At 52.3% G+C, this 17,972-nt stretch overlaps 1 protein-coding gene across 2 annotated transcripts in view; it reads left to right on the top strand.

Moving 5' to 3' along the window:
- The window catches only part of SH3RF3 (SH3 domain containing ring finger 3), a 369,865-nt gene that overhangs the window by 280,098 nt on the left and 71,795 nt on the right, over nucleotides 1–17,972 (top strand). For both annotated transcript variants that reach the window (XM_063648534.1, XM_054475806.2), the window contains 2 exons: nucleotides 4,556–4,659; nucleotides 17,488–17,658. In XM_063648534.1, the coding sequence (XP_063504604.1) occupies nucleotides 4,556–4,659; nucleotides 17,488–17,658 (275 nt within the window). The remainder of the gene's footprint in view (nucleotides 1–4,555; nucleotides 4,660–17,487; nucleotides 17,659–17,972) is intronic.

The following is a 17,972-nucleotide window of genomic DNA, read 5'->3' on the forward strand; positions in this document are numbered from 1 at the left end:
AAGGCCCTCCCGAGAGGGAAGCAGAGGCCAGAGTCAGGGAAGGGGATGGGGTGGTGGAAGCAGAGGCGAGAGAGAGGAAGACGCGGCACTGCTGGCCTTAAAGTAGAGGGGACCAAGGAACGTGGGCAGCCACTAGAAGCTGCAAAGGCAGGGAATGGAGTCTCCTCCAGACTCCCAGAGGGAAGACAGCCCTGCCACACCTTGATTTTAGAACTTCTGACTTCAAGACCTTCTGAGTGATTGTAAGCCCCTGAGTCTGTAGCTGTTTGTTTCAGCAGCTGTGAGGAACTAACACCACGGTGTGGTGGCTAAGCACGTGGCCTCTGCACAGGCTGCCTGAGTTCAAAATACCCATCTGCAGGCTTGTGAAGGTTGGAAACATTGTTCCAGGGGAAGTGCTCAGAGCTGGGCCCAGCCATGGTAGACTCTGCACAGGGTGAGTGCTACCGTCACGGGTGCTACAGTCGCGGCTGCTGTTCCTACTAACAGCCCCCTGAGCACGTCCAGACCCCCTCCTGGCTCCCTTGCCATCTGCTGGTGCAGGCTGGGCTCCCTCGCACTTCCTGATGGGTTCCCTGCAAAGCTGCAGGTCCTGGCTGTGGCTGCCTTCTCCCTGCCCGTCTTCCAGGGACACCGTGCCCTCAGACTGAAGACCTGAACACTCTCAGGAGGCCCTGCACAGCCTGTCCTCATCCATGGGGATACTGCCCCCTTTGCCTCCAAACTGTCACTTCATCTGACCTCCCACCTTAGCCAGCCGGGGCTCCTCTAGGCCCACCACCCACCCTCATCACCTCCCTGCTGTGGCTTGAATGTCCCCTCTGAAATTCATGTTGAAATTTAATCCCCCAGGCGCAGCACTGAGAGGTGGGGCCTTTAAAAGGCAATTAGGTCACAAGGGCAAGGCTGAATAATCACTCATGGATTCCTGGATTCATGGGAGCAGGGCTGGTGGCTTTCTAAGAAGCAGCAGCAGGACCTGAGCCAGCACGCTCAGCCCCCTCGTCATGCGATGCTCTGCAGAGTCCTCACCAGCAAGAAGGCTGTCACCAGAAGTGGCCGTGCAGCATTGCACTTCTCAGTCTCCAGATCTATAAGAAATAAATTCCTTTTTGTTATAAATTACCCAGTTTTAGGTATTCTGTCGTGAGCAACACTAAACAGACTAAGACATTCCCTAACAAGCCTGCCTCATGCCTTTCGAAGCCCTCCCAGCCATGCCCAGCCCAGTCAGATTGGGTACCTGTGTAAGGGGCCTGTGCACGCTGACCTTCCTAGGGCTGCTGCATGCTTAGAATTACATGTCCAGGCCGGGTGCAGTGGCTCATGCCTGTAATCCCAGCACTTTGGGAGGCTGAGGAGGGCAGATCACCTGAGGTCAGGAGTTCAAGACTAGCCTGGCCAACATGGTGAAACCCCCGTTTCAACTAAAAATACAAAATATCTCGGTTAACTGCAACTTCTGCCTCCTGGGTTCAAACAATTTTCCTGCCTCAGCCTCCTCAGTAGCTGGGATTACAGGCGTGTGCCATCATGCCTGGCTAATTTTTGTATTTTTAGTAGAGACGGGGTTTCACCATATTGATCAGGCTGGTCTCGAACTCCTGACCACATGATCTGCCCGCCTCAGCCTCCCAAAATGCTGGGATTACAGGTGTGAGCCACTGCACTGAATATCGTGCCACTGTACTCTAGCCTGGGTGACAGAGCAAGACTCTGTCTCAAAACAACAACAACAACGAACAAAATATTAGCCGGGGGTGGTAGTGTGCACCTGTAATCCCAGCTACTCAGGAGGCTAAGTCGGGAGAATCGCCTGAGCCCAGAAGCAGTGGTTGCAGCGAGCCGAGATAGCACCACTGCATTCCAGCCTGGGCGACAGAGTGAGACTTCATCTCAAAAAAAAAAAAAAAAAAAGAATTTTATGTCCAGTGCTTGGCCACCTGGATTGCAAGCCCCACATAGTCACAGGCCATGGTGTTCCCCATGGGGGCCCAGGGCCAGTTCCGACTGCCAGGTCATCGAGTGTCAGTGTGTCGATCCTGTTGTCCCTGTGTTGGAATTGCTTGGTAACTATTTGAATGGGTGAGTGAATGACCCTAAGATCCTGCCCACACATTTCTTCAGTGGCCACAAGGAAACCTGTGGACAGTGGAGAAAGCATCCTCTGTGCAGATGCCTGGGGCTGGGAGGGCGTGGTGGAGAGTGAGGTGGCAGCTTCTCCTTCTCCCTCCCTTGGGGTGTCTCTGCCCTCATACTTGCCCTCCAGCCCCCACCTACACCTCCGTGGATGGTGACTCATGATCCAGACCGGCTCTGGGGAGTTCTCTAGAAGGAAAGTGATCCTGGCATTGTTGGGGACACCTCCTCTTCCCTGTCTCCCTTCATGGAGAGGGCAGATGTCCCGGGCAGACAGAAGACCCTGGAATCCATCCGTGGGAAGGAATGCCCCCTTCCAGCCCTGTTCCCACACGGCGCTCAGCCTTTCCTGCTTCTGCATGTGGCTGAGGGATGAGGTCCGTGAGGGGCTGCCCTCCTGGACACCTGGCTCTCTCAGGATCCTTTGAAAATCAAAGGTTTTTCTCACAGTGTCTGCATTGCAATGGAAGTCATTTGAGACTTGGAGTTACCCTAGGGACACGAAGGGAGTCTCTCAGTTGTACCGGCTCATTCTGCCAGGCGCACTGGGTTTAAACAGGAGGAAGAAATCGTTTCTGACTTTGTAGACGCTGCCCATGTAGCATGGTTTCAGGCTCTGCTATGATCACTGGCCGGGGAAGGCTGTAACCACTCAGGGAGGGGCAGTTAGGTGGCCGGTGGCATGCAGAGGTTATCAGCTAAGCAAGGCCAGAACTGGTCAGTGAGTGATGAGAAAGCTAAGCTTCTTGCTCCTAAGCTAAGAAGGTGGTGTGAGGCCAGTCTGGGGGCAGGGCTGGCCGCCTACCTGGGGCAACTTCCAGGTGGCTTTCCCTCCCATCTGTGTGGTCTCTGCTTCTAGCGCCTTTCGCTCACCTGAGGACACACTGGGGACACAGGCACTTTCCCCATTCAGAGCCAGGCAGCCCCTGCACACCACCAAACCTGCCTTTGGCCAAGGTACCTGCAGCCTGGCCCCGTCCTCTGCTCCAGTTTCTGCTGGGACCCTTATTCTGTCCCTCGTCAGGCGTACACGGGATCCTAGAGGAAGGGAGGAGACCCCTGGCACCCTCCTTGAAGGGAGGTGGACCCCTCCCTCCTCCAGCCTCCCTGCCTTGAATGGAGGTGGACCCCTTCCTCCTCCAGGCTCCCCAACAGCCCCTCTAATGGAGTGTCCTGAGGCTTCCAGAGCAGTACCACAAACTAGGTGGCTAAAAGCAACAGAAAATTGTTCTCTTACAGCTCTAGAGGTCGGAAGCCCCAAGTCAAGGTGTGGGCAGGTTTGGTTCCTCCTGAGGCTGAGAGGAGTCTGTTCCGGGGCTCCCTCCTGGGTTTGGTGGCTGCCGGCATCCTCAGTACCCCGCAGCTTGTGGACGCATCACTCCCGTCTCTGCTCCATCCTCGCATGGGCTTCCTTCCCCTCCACATCCCGGTCCTCCTTCTGTCTTGTAAGGATACTTGTCATTGGATTTGGTGCCCACTCTAATCAATGATGATCTATTCTCAGGATCCTTACCTCATATCTGCAAAGACCCCTATTCCAGATAAGACCACAAGCACTGGTGCCAGGGCTGGGACTTGGACAGATCTTTGAGAGGGACACAGGTCAGACCCCTCTGCCATTGAATGCCTCTGAACAGGAAGACAGGACACTGTCCTAGGGAAGGCCAGGGCAGGGCGAGCAAGCTGGGTCGTAGGGGGACCTGGGGGCAGCGCTGCCCTGCATGGGCTGGGGCTAAGGATTCTCCGTGTAGGAATTCCCTTGGCAAGACCATGGTGCCACCCAGATTCCTCCCTCGGCGCCCCCACTGCCCCCGGAGAGCTCAGCGCACCCCTGATGCTGACCGTTCCTCGGGTCATCTCCTTGCTTAAAAAACCCTTGAAGCTTGGAGCACTTTGGGGTCTTGGGGGGAGGGGGGCACCCTGTGACTCCTGGTCCTCTTGGCCTGCTGCTCTGTCTGCTGTCATGGGACCAATTTTCTTTAGGGATTAATCTCCAGTTCCTGGGGATGCTCTTTTTAAATAAGCTCTGTTTCATAGCATGAAAGATTTCGTGTGGGTTTTCTTAAACAAACACAATAATAATTAATTCAAGGTCTAAGAATAAAGCCAGGTCTGGAACACGGCCTGACTACAGTGTGATGCTGACCAGCCTAGACGCAGGCCGTAGAAGGCTCCCTGAGCTGCTGGGAAGGGGCTCTTGAAAATCACCTCAGGGCAGGGGTCCTGGGCTGCCAGGCTCCCTCCCATGGTTAGAGAACCATTTTGACAGTCCAGGCAGGCACGGCGCTTTGGAGGCCAAACAGCCAGGCAGCTGGTGAAGCACAGGCACCTGTGGATGCAGCCTCATTTTGCTTTTCTCTTTCCCTTGGATGGAGTCTCTGTCTCCTCACTCCTGTCCCCTCTTGTCTGTTTCCAGGATGTCTCCTCCTCGGCGGGATCTATCCCCACGGCTGTCCCACGGGCTGCCTCGGTGTCTGGAGAGCAGGGCACGCCTCCCAAGGTCCAGCTGCCCCTCAACGTGTGAGCTGCCCTTTGTGTCTGTCGGGGTCCTGTGCCTGCAGCCCTCCCTCCTGCCTGGGCTGGCCTGTCCACGTGTGGTTTCCGCAGGGTTTTCCCATGTGTTACTAGTTGGCCAGTATAGTTATGTGCATCTAATAACACCGCTGAAGGGAGAGTGTGGAAGACAAAAGTCTAGCAGTTCCTTCTGATGTCGTTGTTTCTAGGACATTTCTTCTAAGCAGGGAGGATATTCAGAGTATTCACAATGCAGTTCCCAGTCAACAAGAGAGGAGCTAGCCATAGTGTGGAGCAAGCTCTCCATAGCATGGAAGGTCCGATATTGGGGGGAGAGGTGGGAGGCAAGCAGGTGCTCAGAGCAGCGGGTAGTCTAGGAGCTTGGGCAGCCACTAGTCACCAACTGTTTGGAAGTGGTTCTGTGTTTCAGCCCCCGTCCCAGGGCCTCACCAGCGCATGCCAGCTGCATCTCATCCCCAAATATAACCAGATGAATCAGTGCTAGGAAGTGAAATGTTTATCTTGTTTAGAAAATCTGCCCAGTTAAATTACAGCTCTTAACAGATAAGTGCAATTTTAAAATTCCCCATTTAAATCATGCTCTGAAGAATTAGACTCCCTTTTGCTCTTGTGTTTGGCAGAGCTCAGTCACTTGAATGACTGTGTTAGGGTGAAGTCTATGAACTTGGCAAACAATATGACAAATACAGAAAGTTCTGTCAATGCAGGGGGGGTCAGACGTCAGAGGGACACTCAGAACCTGTGTTGTTACAGAACAGGAAGTTTTGTTTTTTGTTTTTTTTTTTTGAGATGGAGTCTTGCTCTGTCTCCCAGGCTGGAGTGCAATGGCGCGATCCTGGCTCACTGCAAGCTTCGCCCCCCAGGTTCACGCAGTTCTCCTGCCTCAGCCTCCCAAGTAGCTGGGACTACAGGCGCCAGCCACCACGCCTGGCTAAATGTTTGTATTTTTAGTAGAGATGGGGTTTCATCATGTTAGCCAGGATGGTCTCGATCTCCTGATCTCGTGATCCGCCCGCCTTGGCCTCCCAAAATGCTGGGATTACAGGCATGAGCCACTGCACCCGGCCGAACAGGATGTATTTCAAGCAAAAAAGTATTTTGAAGAGCAACTTGCCGAGCTTCAAAAGGTCTAGAAGTAGCTCAGCTGCTGGCACACGCTCACCCACCTCTAAGCCCAGTGGAAACACCAGCCGTTCTTAAGCGGTGGGCAGGAAAGCTCCCAATATCCTCCTACTATAATTAACCAATGTAATGAAAGGAATTTGAAGTGTACCTATTTTTTACCTAGCTTCCTGAGCAGGCTACTTCCAGATGCCTTGAGACTGATATTCAAGTTTTCACCAGCACTGGACAAAAGATACTACCTCCATCTCCTGCCATGCTCCTAGCTCAGTTCTGGCAGCTTCAGGCAAAGCTGGTGCCAAGGAGGCACATGGAAATGTGGGGGGGTGATGGGTCTGCTCCTCTTGAAGAATTGGATGCAGGATGCTATCTGAGGAAAGAAACCTGCACCCACAGGGGGATAGCCCTGATGGAGTTTCCCAAATGAGAGGCAGGATGCAGGTCAGGTTGCTGAGGCCATGAGCGCTTCAAGGGCAAAGCCCAGATGTGTTTGTTTTGGAGTCCCCATGACCAGCTGAATGCCTGTACACAGGCTCTCAGTAGCTGCCAGTTGTTCTATGAGAGCAAAGGCCTACCCTTCCTGGGTGCGGAGGGCTCCCCAGCTTGAGGCGAGCTCAAGGCTTAGCCACCCAAGAAGGCTGCTGTGTCCTGGAGACCCAAAATGTAACAGTTCCAGGCATGTCACCCCTCAAGAGTTGTGAATATTCTGGAGGCCTCAACCATGGACAAACCTCCATGTCCTGGATGGCTTCTAAATTTGGTGCAGGTGTGGAGGGACCTCTTCTTCACCCAGTTCTCCTGCCCTGGGGGACAGGGTTGCTGTGACCTCCAGCCCTCCAGCTTCTCCATCTGGGCTTCTCCCCCAGGGGAGGGCACTTTCCACTCAGCTTGAGATTTGGGTAAGAGGGAAGGGAAACTTATGTGTCGAACAACATCCTTCTAAGGATGACAAGGATTTAGGTAGGAATGTGTCTGCAGGTGACACAGTGGCCCTCCATGCAGGAGCTGGATCATGGTCAGCATGACCTGTGACTGGTGATGGTCCGTTCCATGTGTGTTCATGGCTGTTATACTGATAGCAGTCACATGCCAGGTAACATTACATACATTACAGCAGTATGCATGATGCATTCTGAAAACATGACATCCTTTATTTTATCCCCAGAGAGGAAAAGATCAGACTGACCTCATCAGTTTATGAGGAAGGGGATTAGCCCAACTGCTCACCTATCCTCTTTAACTCTAAGAAGCTAGTATTCCCACACATACCCTACCAGTGGCAAGTACTGGGGTGGGGGTCTGATCTAACCATTCTTCCCAAAATAGCATCTGTAAGTCACGTTCAGAAGTCTGAAATTGAACATGAGATGTGCTGTCGTTGCAAAAACAACCACAGCAAACAACAGTGCACTGCTGCCCATTGCGGGTCTGCAGAGAATGATGGCTTGGGGACTCCAGCCAGGGCCCAGATGGGGCTGGTGTGAAAGTCAGCCATGGCATGACTTCAGGAGACCTCGTTCCTGATCTTCATGATTGCATAGCTTTGACCTCTCCAGGCCACGTCGTGTGCACTGAAACATGAGCCCTTGAGATTAAGTGGCCTGATCCCGTATGGTCAGTGTGTCAATGGCTGGATGTTGTTCTTGCCCCTTCTTCCAGCATGTGAAAGGCTTCCATGGCATGGATTCCCTAAGGGCTCAGTTGTCCGGAAACACAAGAAGGGTCTCAGTTTGCTCACCCAGTGCATGGAGGCGATTGTGAGTCTGCAGAGACATCTCTCATTCCTGCACCCCCTTTCCACCCCCTGCTGTGTTGGGCTGAGGCTTGTCCGCCATTCCTCTGGCAGACCTCTGTGATTTGGGGAAGCAGACATATGATTGTCTGCTCCTAGAGGCCATGCTCCTGGGCACAGCCAGTCCACCCAGAGGGTCTCAAGGTTGATGAAATGCTGTGAGTAGGTTGCCCCTGATTTGGAAGGGTGGATTCTCACCTCCACTTCTTCATGGGCATCTTAGAGCCACTGCCTGATGTGAAGGACCGGAGGAGGCAGGGAGAGAGCATAGGGCTACCCTGCAGGAGCCATCCGAGATGTCCCGTCATCACCTACAGCAGTGGAGGAGGTGGAGGAGGAGGACGAAACAGGCATCAGACAGACACGCCTGGGTCTGACTCGGTCCGTGTACCTGCAATCCGAGAGCAGCGCAACTCTTGGCACAGAGCCTTGGTCTGGGACTGCATGTCGGCTTGCCATCAGAGAAGGAAACTTCCACAGTCGATGGGTGCAGTTCATTACCTGCAGGGAAAACTAGGTACCCTGTGAGGTGCATGACCACCCAGATGGCACCTTAGGGACCTGGGAGTCCTATCCAGGAGCACAGAGAAAGACTTAGGGAGAGGAGGGGGTTGGCCTGCAACAGGGAAAGGGAAGCCCAGGGGAATGGTGGCCAGTGGTTTTCATCCTCCCCTGCTGAGGTGCAGACCAGGGTCCCTGGATCTGGTGGTTGACATTGGTCATGTGAGACGTGCTCTCTGTCATGGCAGGGATGACCTCTCAGACCTTGCTGTGATCAGGAGTGACCTCCTCATGACCCCACTGCCATTTGTGCGTGTGGTCAAAAGGCCACCAAACCATCCTCAGTAACAACAGTCCCCACATTCTAGGACACAGGAAAAGGACTGCTGACCAAACCATGCCAGCACAAGACAGGGGCACCTTCCATTCCAAATTCACAGAACAGGCTGGTGCTGCACTCAGCCTGCAATGGACTGGATCAGCGTGAGTTCAAGACAATAAGACTCGGTAAAATAAGTCCCTGCCAGGCTTGGAACGAAGGCCTGGATCAGCAAAATCACCGGGTACTGCCCCCAAGAGGTGTCTCAGAGGCCAGCCGTCCAGCCTCCTTTGACAGTGCCCAGCCTCGTGGTCAGCCTGGCCCCATGGTCAGCCCTTCCAGGCACTGGCGGCACCATCCTCAGGATATTACAGACAGATGCGACCAAGAATATGAGAGTGAGCCTGAGAACCAGTGGAGGGGTGAGTACTCTTCATCCCCACCCCTGCCGCCTGCACCTCTAGAGAGAGGGCACAGCTGGGACCCCAAGCAGGTGGGGAAATGGAGGAGATGCAAGTAGGAAGAGCAGAGAATTTTATTGAGAGAGTCTCTGGACGACATAGAGCCTGGCGAGCAAAGGTCGGAGACGTCTGGGGCCGCTGCAGGGCCGGTTGCGGTGGAGGGAAGGAGATGCAGGCCCTGGTGGTAGCAGCACATCCCCAGCGGTACCAGCATTGTCTAGGTTGGGTTTCCTGGAGGCAGACCCTGAGATGGGGAGGTTTGTGGGGAGTGCTCTCAGGACACACCTGAGCTGTGGCTGAAGGGCAGCATCGCTGATCCTCGGGGCTCTGGAGCCGAGACAGCCCTGTGGAGTTTCCCCATTGGAAGTGAGCCAGCGCTGGCTTCCGGCTGCCCTTTGAAGGGGCAGTCATGGGTGATGCTGCACCCTGAGGGAGATTCCGAGCGCAGCCACCACAGTGAGTGATCAGCCACTCATCGCCCTTCAGAGGGGACCCAGGCTGGGCATCCCTGGACCCTGTCCAGTGGTGGGGCTTCAGCCTCAGAATGCAGCAGAAACACAGGCAGACCTCATTTCATTGCACTTCACTTTGTTGTGCCTCACAGATACTGCATTTTTTTACAAATTGAAGCTTCGGGGCAACCCAGCATCCACCAAGTCTAGTGGTGCAATTTTTCCAACAGCATGTGCTCACTTCGAGTCTCTGTGTCACATTTCGGTAATTCTCATAATATTTCAAACTTTTTCATTATATCTTTATGGTGAAGTGATCAGTGATTTTTGGTGTTATGGAATTGTTTTGGGCACCATGGACCGTGCCCACATAAGACAGCGAACTTACTTGATAAGTGATGTGTATGTTCTGACGGCTCCACGGGCCCACCGTTCCCCCATCTCTCTTTCTCTCCCCAGGCCTACCTTTTCCCTGAGACACAACAATATTGAAATCAGGCCATTTAGTAATCGTAAGTGACCTCTGAGTGGTCAAGTGAAAGCTAGAGTCAAACATCTCTCACTTTAAGTCAAAAGTTAGAAATGATTAAGCTTGGCGAGGAAAAGCTTATCTCATGTCAAAAGCTGAGATAGGCTGAAACTTGTGCCAAACAGTTATCTAAGTTGTCAATGAAAAGAAAAGTTATTGAAGGAAATTAAAAGTGCTACTCCAGGGAACACACGAATTATAAGAAAGTGAAACAGCCTAATTGCTGATATGGAGAATGTTTGAGTGACCTGGATAGAAGATCAAACCAACTGCAACATTCCCTTAAGCCAAAGCCTAATCCAGAGCAAGGCCCTAACTCTCTTCAACTCCATGAATGCTGAGAGAGGTGAGGAAGCTAAAGGAGAAGAGTTTGAAGTTAGCAGAGGTTGGTTTGTGAGGTTTAAAGAAAGAAGCCATCTCTGTAACATAAAAGTACAAGGTAAAGCAGCAAGTGCTGATGGAAAAGCTGAAGCAAGTTATCCAGAAGATCTAGCTAAAATCACTGATGAAAGTGGCGACACTAAACAACAGATTTTCAGTGTAGACAAAACAGCCCTATATTGGACAATGATGCCATCTAGGACTTTCATAGCTAGAGAGAAGACATCAAGGCCTGGCTTCAAAGCTTTAAAGGACAGGCCGACTCTCTTGTTAGGGGCTAATGCAGCTGGTGACTTTAAGTGAAGCCAGTGTTCATTTATCATTCCAAGAACCCTAGGGCTCTTAAGAATTATGCTAAATCTACTCTGCCTGTGCTTGTGAATGGGACAACCAAGCCTGCATGATAGCACATGTGTTTACAGCATGGTTTCCTGAATATTTTAAGTCCATTGTCAAGACCTACTGCTCAGAAAAAAAAAGATTCCTTTTAAAATATTACTGCTCATTGACAGTGTACTTGGTTATCCAAGAGCTCTGATGGAGATGTACAAGGAGATGAATGTTGTTTTCATGCTGCTGACACAGCATCCATTCTTCAGCTCATGGATCAAGGAATAGTTTAGATTGTCAAGTGTTCTTATTTAAAAAGTACATTTCTTTTTTTTTTTTCTTTCTTTCTTTTTTTTTTTTTTTGAGATGGAGTTTCACTCTGTCGTCCAGGCTGCAGTGCAGTGGCATGATCTCGGCTCACTGCAACCTCCGCCTCCTGGGTTCAAGCCATTCTCCTGCCTCAGCCTTCTGAGTAGCTGGGATTACAGGAGTGTGCCACCAAGCCCAGCTAATTTTTGTATTTTTTTTTAGTAGAGACAGGTTTTCGCCATGTTGGCCAGGCTGGTGTCTAACTCCTGACCTCAAGTGATCTGCCCGCCTTGGCCTCCCAAAGCGCTGGGATTACAATCGTGAGCCACTGCACCTGGCCAAGAAGTACATTTCATAGGTTATAGCTGCCATAGATGGTGATTCCTCTCATGGATCTGGGCAAAGTAAGTTGAAAACCTTTTGGAAAGGATTCACCATTCTAGGGCCGTTATGAACATTTGAGATTCATGGGAGGAGGTCAAAATATCAACATTAACAGGAGTTTTGAAGAAGGTTCTTCCAGTCCTCGTGGATGACTCTGAGTGGTAGGTTCAAGACTTCAGTGCAGCAAGTCACCGCAGATGTGGTAGAAAGAGCAAGAGAACTAGAATTAGAAATTGAACCTGAAGATGTGACTGAATTGCTGCAATCTTATGAGAAAACTTGAACAGATGAGGAGTTGCTCCTTGTGGATGGGCAAGAAAGTAGTTTCTTGAGATAAAATCTCCTCCTGGTGAAGATGGTGGGAACACCATTGAAATGACAACAAACAGTTTAGAATAGCACATAAACAGTTGATAAAGCAGTAGCAGGGTTTAAGAGGATTGACTGCAATTTTGAAAGAAATTCTGCTGTGGGTAAAATGCTGTCAAACAGCATCAAATACTATAGGGAAATCTATCATGAAAGGAAGAGTCAATGTAGCAAACCTCATTGCTGTCTTATTTTAAGAAGTTGCCACAGCCACCCCCACCTTCAGCCACCACCACCCTGAGTAGTCAGCAACTATTCACATCAAGACAAGACCTTCTACCAGCAAATAAATTATAACTCCCTGAAGGCTCAGATAATCATTAACATTTTGGGGCAATAAAATATATATATATATATTTTTTTTTGAGACGAGTCTTGCTCTGTCACCTAGGCTGGAGTGCAGTGGCATGATCTCAGCTCACTGGAACCTCCACCTCCTGGGTTCAAGCGATTCTCCGGCCCTAGCCTCCCTAGTAGCTGGGATTGCAGGTGCCTGCCACCACACTGGGCTAATTTTCGTCTTTTTAATAGAGACGGGGTTTCACCATTTTGTCCCAGCTGGTCTCAAACTCCTGACCTCAGGTGATCTGCCTGCCTCAGGCTACCAAAGTGTTGGGATTACAGGCATGAGTCACTGTGCCCGGACAAATAAAATACTTCTTAATTAAGGTATTTACATGTTTTAGACATAATGCTGTCACATACTTAATAGGCTACTGTATAGTATAAACATAACTTTTACGTATGTTGGTAAACCAAAAATTTGGGTGACACTTTATTGCAATATTTGCTCTATTGGGGCAGTCTGGAACCAAACCCACAAGTATCCCACAGGTATGCCTGTAACTGGAGGGCTGTCGAAACAGATTGCTGGACCTTACACCAGGAGCTCCAAGTGAGGCCCCAGAATCTGCATCTTTAACAAGTTCCAGGTGAGGCCAGTACCACTGGCCCAGGTTCACACTTTGGGAGTCCCTGCACACTAGCCCCCCACACAAGTGTCAAAGGTGCTCAGTTGGGAAAGACACCAGCTCCTAAGCTGGCCTCACAGCCATGCCACCCCAACTTCTTCCTTCCGTGAGCTCTGTGACACTCGGTTCTACCTGGGAGAACCCCATCTCAACCTGCGCAACTGCCCGTGGGATACCAGGAAATCAGAAGGCGCCAGGGAGAACCGAGCAGTTTCTGCTGGCTGGGCTGAGCCAGACCATGATGTCAGCCCTCAGGGAAGAGGCGAAGGCCCGGGGCTGGCCATCCCGAGGCCATACCTGCAGCTCCCCAGGTGCTCGCGCATGCTCCCCTGAGCATCTGCACTCTTCCTCGCCCTGCCTGCAGCTCCTGGTCGCCTCTGAGCTCCTGAGCCTGCTTCAGCCCTTCCACAGGACTTACCCAGACCTCCCCAGCCCCCCTGGCCTCCAGTGCAGCCCCTGACAGCACTCCTGCTGTGGGTCTTCCCTGCAGAGTGGGTGCTGCACCTGGATGGAAGAGGTGAGGAGGAAACACACGCCTCCCTAACTCCAGTCACCGTGGCCCTGGGAGAAGAGCAGAAGTGGGACTTCTGGTAGGAGAACTAGGAATCGTTTACTTATTTTAGAAGAAGCATGAGCAAGCCACCATCTAGAGGAGAAAAGGGATGAAATTAGCGAAGGCACTAAAATACTTTGGTTTGCTCTGATTAGAGCGGAAGAGAAATCTGCAGACAATTAGCAGCAAGTGAAGATCTTGCTATAGAAATAAGGAAGTAGTATGGGTAAGCGAAGGCTGTGCTGTTAGTTTCAACAGGCTGCACGTGAAAGCAGACACATGCCATGCCCAGCTGGGTCAGCCGAGTCGGCGCAGCCACCAGCCTAGCCTGTCTGTGCACCGTCCCGGGTGTGGTGAGCCCCTGGCCCCATGCCTGACTGCACACCTGCAGCGGCCACTTCTGCCTGGAGGAGGCTGTACTTGTCCTCAGCAACCTACCCTCAAGAGGTGCTTTTTCTCATTGGCATGAAAGCCAATGCCACCAGGTGGTGGTGAGGAAGGCTCTCTGATCCTAAATTCCCATGATTGCCTTAATTAAGTATTTGAAGTACCAGCCTGTGAGAATCTGCAGAAGTGATGTCTGAGCATGCAGGGTGGCCTTGGCTGGTCTCGAGTGTTACGGAGATGCCCTGAGCACTCTGCAGGGCCTGTGTTGAGCTGTCAAAGTGTTTTGAAGCAAATGGAAGGTGAGAGTTGGGCTCAGGAGCCAGGAGGATGTGAGCCCTGCTACCAGCAGGTGCTGCCCGGTTCTCCCTGCCGTGCCAGGCCCAGGTGCATGTGTCTATGAAGACTGGCTCACCACTGAGTGCAGGGGACGCCGTCCAGCTCAGCCAGGAGACTCTGAACTGGCAGTCCTGACAGGACTCAACTCACAGACGTTGGTGGGAAACAGGGTAACAGGTGATGCCACTGTGGCTGCAGGGGGCAGCGGCAGAGACCCTGAGAGGTGGGAGGGAGGCAGGTTGGGAAGGGCCGGTCTCGGCACAAATTGCTCTTCAGTGTGGTCCCTCCAAGGCCTCCTCTTGAGTACCTCAGAGAGGACAGCAGATGCAGGTGACCCCCACCTGGGCCAGGGCCCACCCAACACGAGCCACATGCCAGAAAACAGACCCAGCACATCCATCTGCTTTTGGTGTCCCCTACGAGGCACCCAGAGGAAAAAAAGTAGGCAGAGAAGAGATTTTTCAAAGCGAAGCCAGGCTTATTTACATTCCGGTTCCCCCAGCAACCTACACCTTGTGGCCGAACTTAAAATAGAGATGAGAGTGAAGGATTACTAATCAACAGAACGAACTTAAAATAAGATGAAGAGGCCAAGTGCACTAGTGCCCTGGTGCACATCAGGGCAGCATCTCCCTACGCGTTGGCCACACCGGGCCTGTGCTTGGAGTGAGGGGGCCAACATACCCCATTCAGGACCCCAGCCTCCCCGGGCCACACCTCTGTGCGACTGCAGCTCTCATCTTGCCCAAGCCCTGCCCCAGCTGTGCCCCAGGCCGTGCTGACAGCTCCAGCAGCCCAGCCCTGGCCCTACCCCTGAACATGCATGACCATGGACAGAAGCTCCATCCCCTCGAGCTTTTGTGTCCGCAGCCGTGAAACCTGTGCAAGAAGGCCACAGGCAGCCCTGGGGAGGGAGCACGTTGCACAGGGCCACCCCAGCAGGGGTAGCCCTGCTAGAGGTTCCATGCTCCCGGGCCACCGAGCTCCACGCTGTGCAGGGAGCCTGCAGTAGTCTGGAGGGAGAAGTGGCCCAGCCCTAGTCAGGGGGTGTAGCTACAGCCAATCCACTGAACAAAGCCTCCATGGAGCACAGCCCACCCCACGCAGGCCACTGAGCCCCTAGCTCTGCACCTTGCCTGCCAGCCCAGGAGCAGGAGGGAGAGGAGTCCGTGAGCTGTGGTCAGCAGCTTGGGTGTGCTCTGAGCCTGCCTTGGCAGCTGATGAGCCCCCCACTCCAGAGCAAAGGCAGCCCCGGACCCCAGAACCAACTAAAAGGAGCTGTTGGTGCGGCCTGAGTTGCATACCACCCGCCCCTGGCCAGGAGCCAACCCGGGTCTGCATTCTGCGTGTGGCCACTGAAGCAAACGGTTCTGACACCATAAAGCAACAGATGAGGCTAACTTAAGCAGGATTTACACTCAACTATATTTCTTTGAGAGCAGGCACATCAATTTGTGCATCATTGTTACTGATTCACAAGCCTTCCACGGATCCAAGCCCTCTCTGCACTCTTCCTCTCCTCTTCTGCCTTCCTTTGCCTCAGCCCAGGCTGTGTGGAAGCCACCCTCCTCTCCTCTCCCCTTCTCTTTCCTCCTCTATCCTCTCCTTGTCCTCTCCCATCCTCTCACCATCTCTTCCTCCTCCCTCCTCCTCCCTCCATCTCTCTCATCCCCTTTCCTTCTCCACCTCTCCCCGTTCTCCTCTCCTCCCCTCCAGCTTCCCTGCACAGTACACAGGTACACATTGGCTGCAGTTGTTTGTCATTTTCACTGGACTTTTCCCTTAGTAGTATTTCCTCTATGGTGATCAGAACAGAATCACACCCTGGTTTCTCTCCATTTGTCACCTAGACATAGCGTTGACACTGTGAACGTGGGGGGGTGGGGGGGTCCTCTCCTGATGATTTTGTGTGTCCTCCTGAAGCCCAGAGTTGGTCCTAACTTCACTGTCAGTGTTCACCATTTCAAACAGGGAAAGAAACAAAGATGCCAGCCACAGTTGGAGCCCACAGGATGTCCCTAGGGGGAGGGCATGAGGGACACCTATCAACAAAGGAAATAGCCAAGGTCATTGAATGAGGGCAGAGGGCCTTGCTATGTAGGATTAGGATGTTCGAAAAGGGGGGCAGATTTCATATTAAGGCCAAGAAACTTTTAATCTCTACAAGGTTCTCATGCTATTCCAGAATATTCCACACTGGTTCTTTTTTCCTGCTTGAGCCCTCGTGAGCTGCTTTCTGTTTCTGTTTTCACTTCTAAGTGAGGTTCCTCCAGCATCAGGAGGGTGCAATGGTGGGGTCTGTGAGCTTCCCTCACATCCCCAGAGATGCACTGTGTACACAAGCTGCTGGATAGGGTCAACATCCCCACCCAGCAGCCTGCACTGGTGTGAGATCCACCAGATCACTCTTCATTAACATTCATCTTTGGTCTCTTATTGAACTGAGGCCTCCACCAGCTTCTGTGGCTGAATCTTGTGAGCAAATAAAATAATCTGATCGGTTCTCTCCATCTGTTCAAAATCAACCTTTCCCAAATCCCAAAAGTAGCAGAGCACTTTTTTAAGTATTATCCAGTCCTTACAAGGAAAAGATATAGGTATAGTTAAGTATTTTATGAGAGTAGCTTGGCCCATGGGCTGAGTTAGAGGCACAGCATCTAAACCCTAAGCTAGGATTTTCACCACTAAATTTGCTCTTTCCTTATTTGCAAATAAGACTTAAAATTAAGGCTGGTGTAATCCCAGCACTTTGGGAGGCTGAAATGGAAGGATTGCTTGAGACTAGGAGCTCAAGACCAGTCTGGGCAACATAGCGGGACCCCATCTTTACAAAAAATAAAAAACTTAGCCAGCATGGTGGTGCACACCTGTGGTCCCAGCTACTTAGGAGGCTGAGGTGGGAGGATCACTTGAGCCCAGGCGGTTGAGGCTGCAGTGAGCTATGCTTGTACCACTGCACTCCAGCCTGGGTGACAGGGTGAGATGCTGTCTCAAAAAAAAAGGTCCAAATAATTAACCATGGCACAATTACTGCAAGGAGGTGTGCAACCACAATTTTCTAACTTAACCACCTTTCCCTTAAAAAGGGCCTCTGAGGTCTCTTCCAGCTCTGGTTGATTGGATAAGCCAGGCAGGAAAACCAGGCCAGGTTATATTAAGTGAGGAAAACCCAGCCCAAGACTAGCTTAGCTCACCCTCAGTTTTCCCTAAGGTTTCTCTTGCTCAGAGCATCAGACTTAAGAAGAGGAAAGCACTGGAAATCCAAAGAGCTGGCCCTGGGATGCAGTTCAGAGAGTCCTCGAGGGCTTTGGGGTCACTGTGCCTTACTGAGCTGCCTTCCTATCTGTCAGTTGGGCAGGTGGAATCCTCCTAAGGCTGTGGGTGACAGGCACACCCCTCCCCTGCAGGCTCCCTCCCTCCCCTACCTTGTGGGTTTGTTATGAGGAGTGAGCCGGGGAGGGTGTGTGGGGCCTCTGTAAACTGCAGAGCCCCCATAGACATTAGTGGGTCTTTTTAGGTGGGGTTCCTCCAAAGACAACCTCCCCCCAGGAATGCCGGCCAGTCCCCTGTTTCCCAGGAGGGCTCCCGCTGACACTGGCCCCATACTTTGCCCACAGGTACCTGGCGCTCTACGCCTACAAGCCCCAGAAGAGTGACGAGCTGGAGCTGCACAAGGGAGAGATGTACCGGGTCCTCGAGAAGTGTCAGGATGGCTGGTTCAAGGGGGCGTCCCTGAGGACCGGGGTCTCTGGGGTGTTCCCTGGAAACTACGTGACACCCGTTTCCAGGTGAGGGCATGGTGGTGGCAGCCTAGGCAAGGAGAGGGCAAGGGCCTGCATGCCCTACCACTGTTGTTACTGCTGGAGGCTACTCTGTGAGCTGGGCCCAGAAGGCAGCAAGGCCACCAGTGCCCAGGGTTCAGCCCCCACTGGCGTCCCCAGGCCCGCATTTCACCTTCTGAGCTGGGTTTGCACTCAACTCCTTGGCTGTCCTCAGCAGACATTGGCCACCAAGGGGAGAAGAATGGGATCAGGAGGAGCAGGGACAGGAAAGTCACCAGAATGAGGTCTCAAGTGTGAGTGTGTGTTTGTGTGAGGACAGT

Source organism: Pongo pygmaeus, chromosome 12 (assembly GCF_028885625.2).
Source record: "Pongo pygmaeus isolate AG05252 chromosome 12, NHGRI_mPonPyg2-v2.0_pri, whole genome shotgun sequence".
Classification (NCBI taxonomy): domain Eukaryota; kingdom Metazoa; phylum Chordata; class Mammalia; order Primates; family Hominidae; genus Pongo; species Pongo pygmaeus.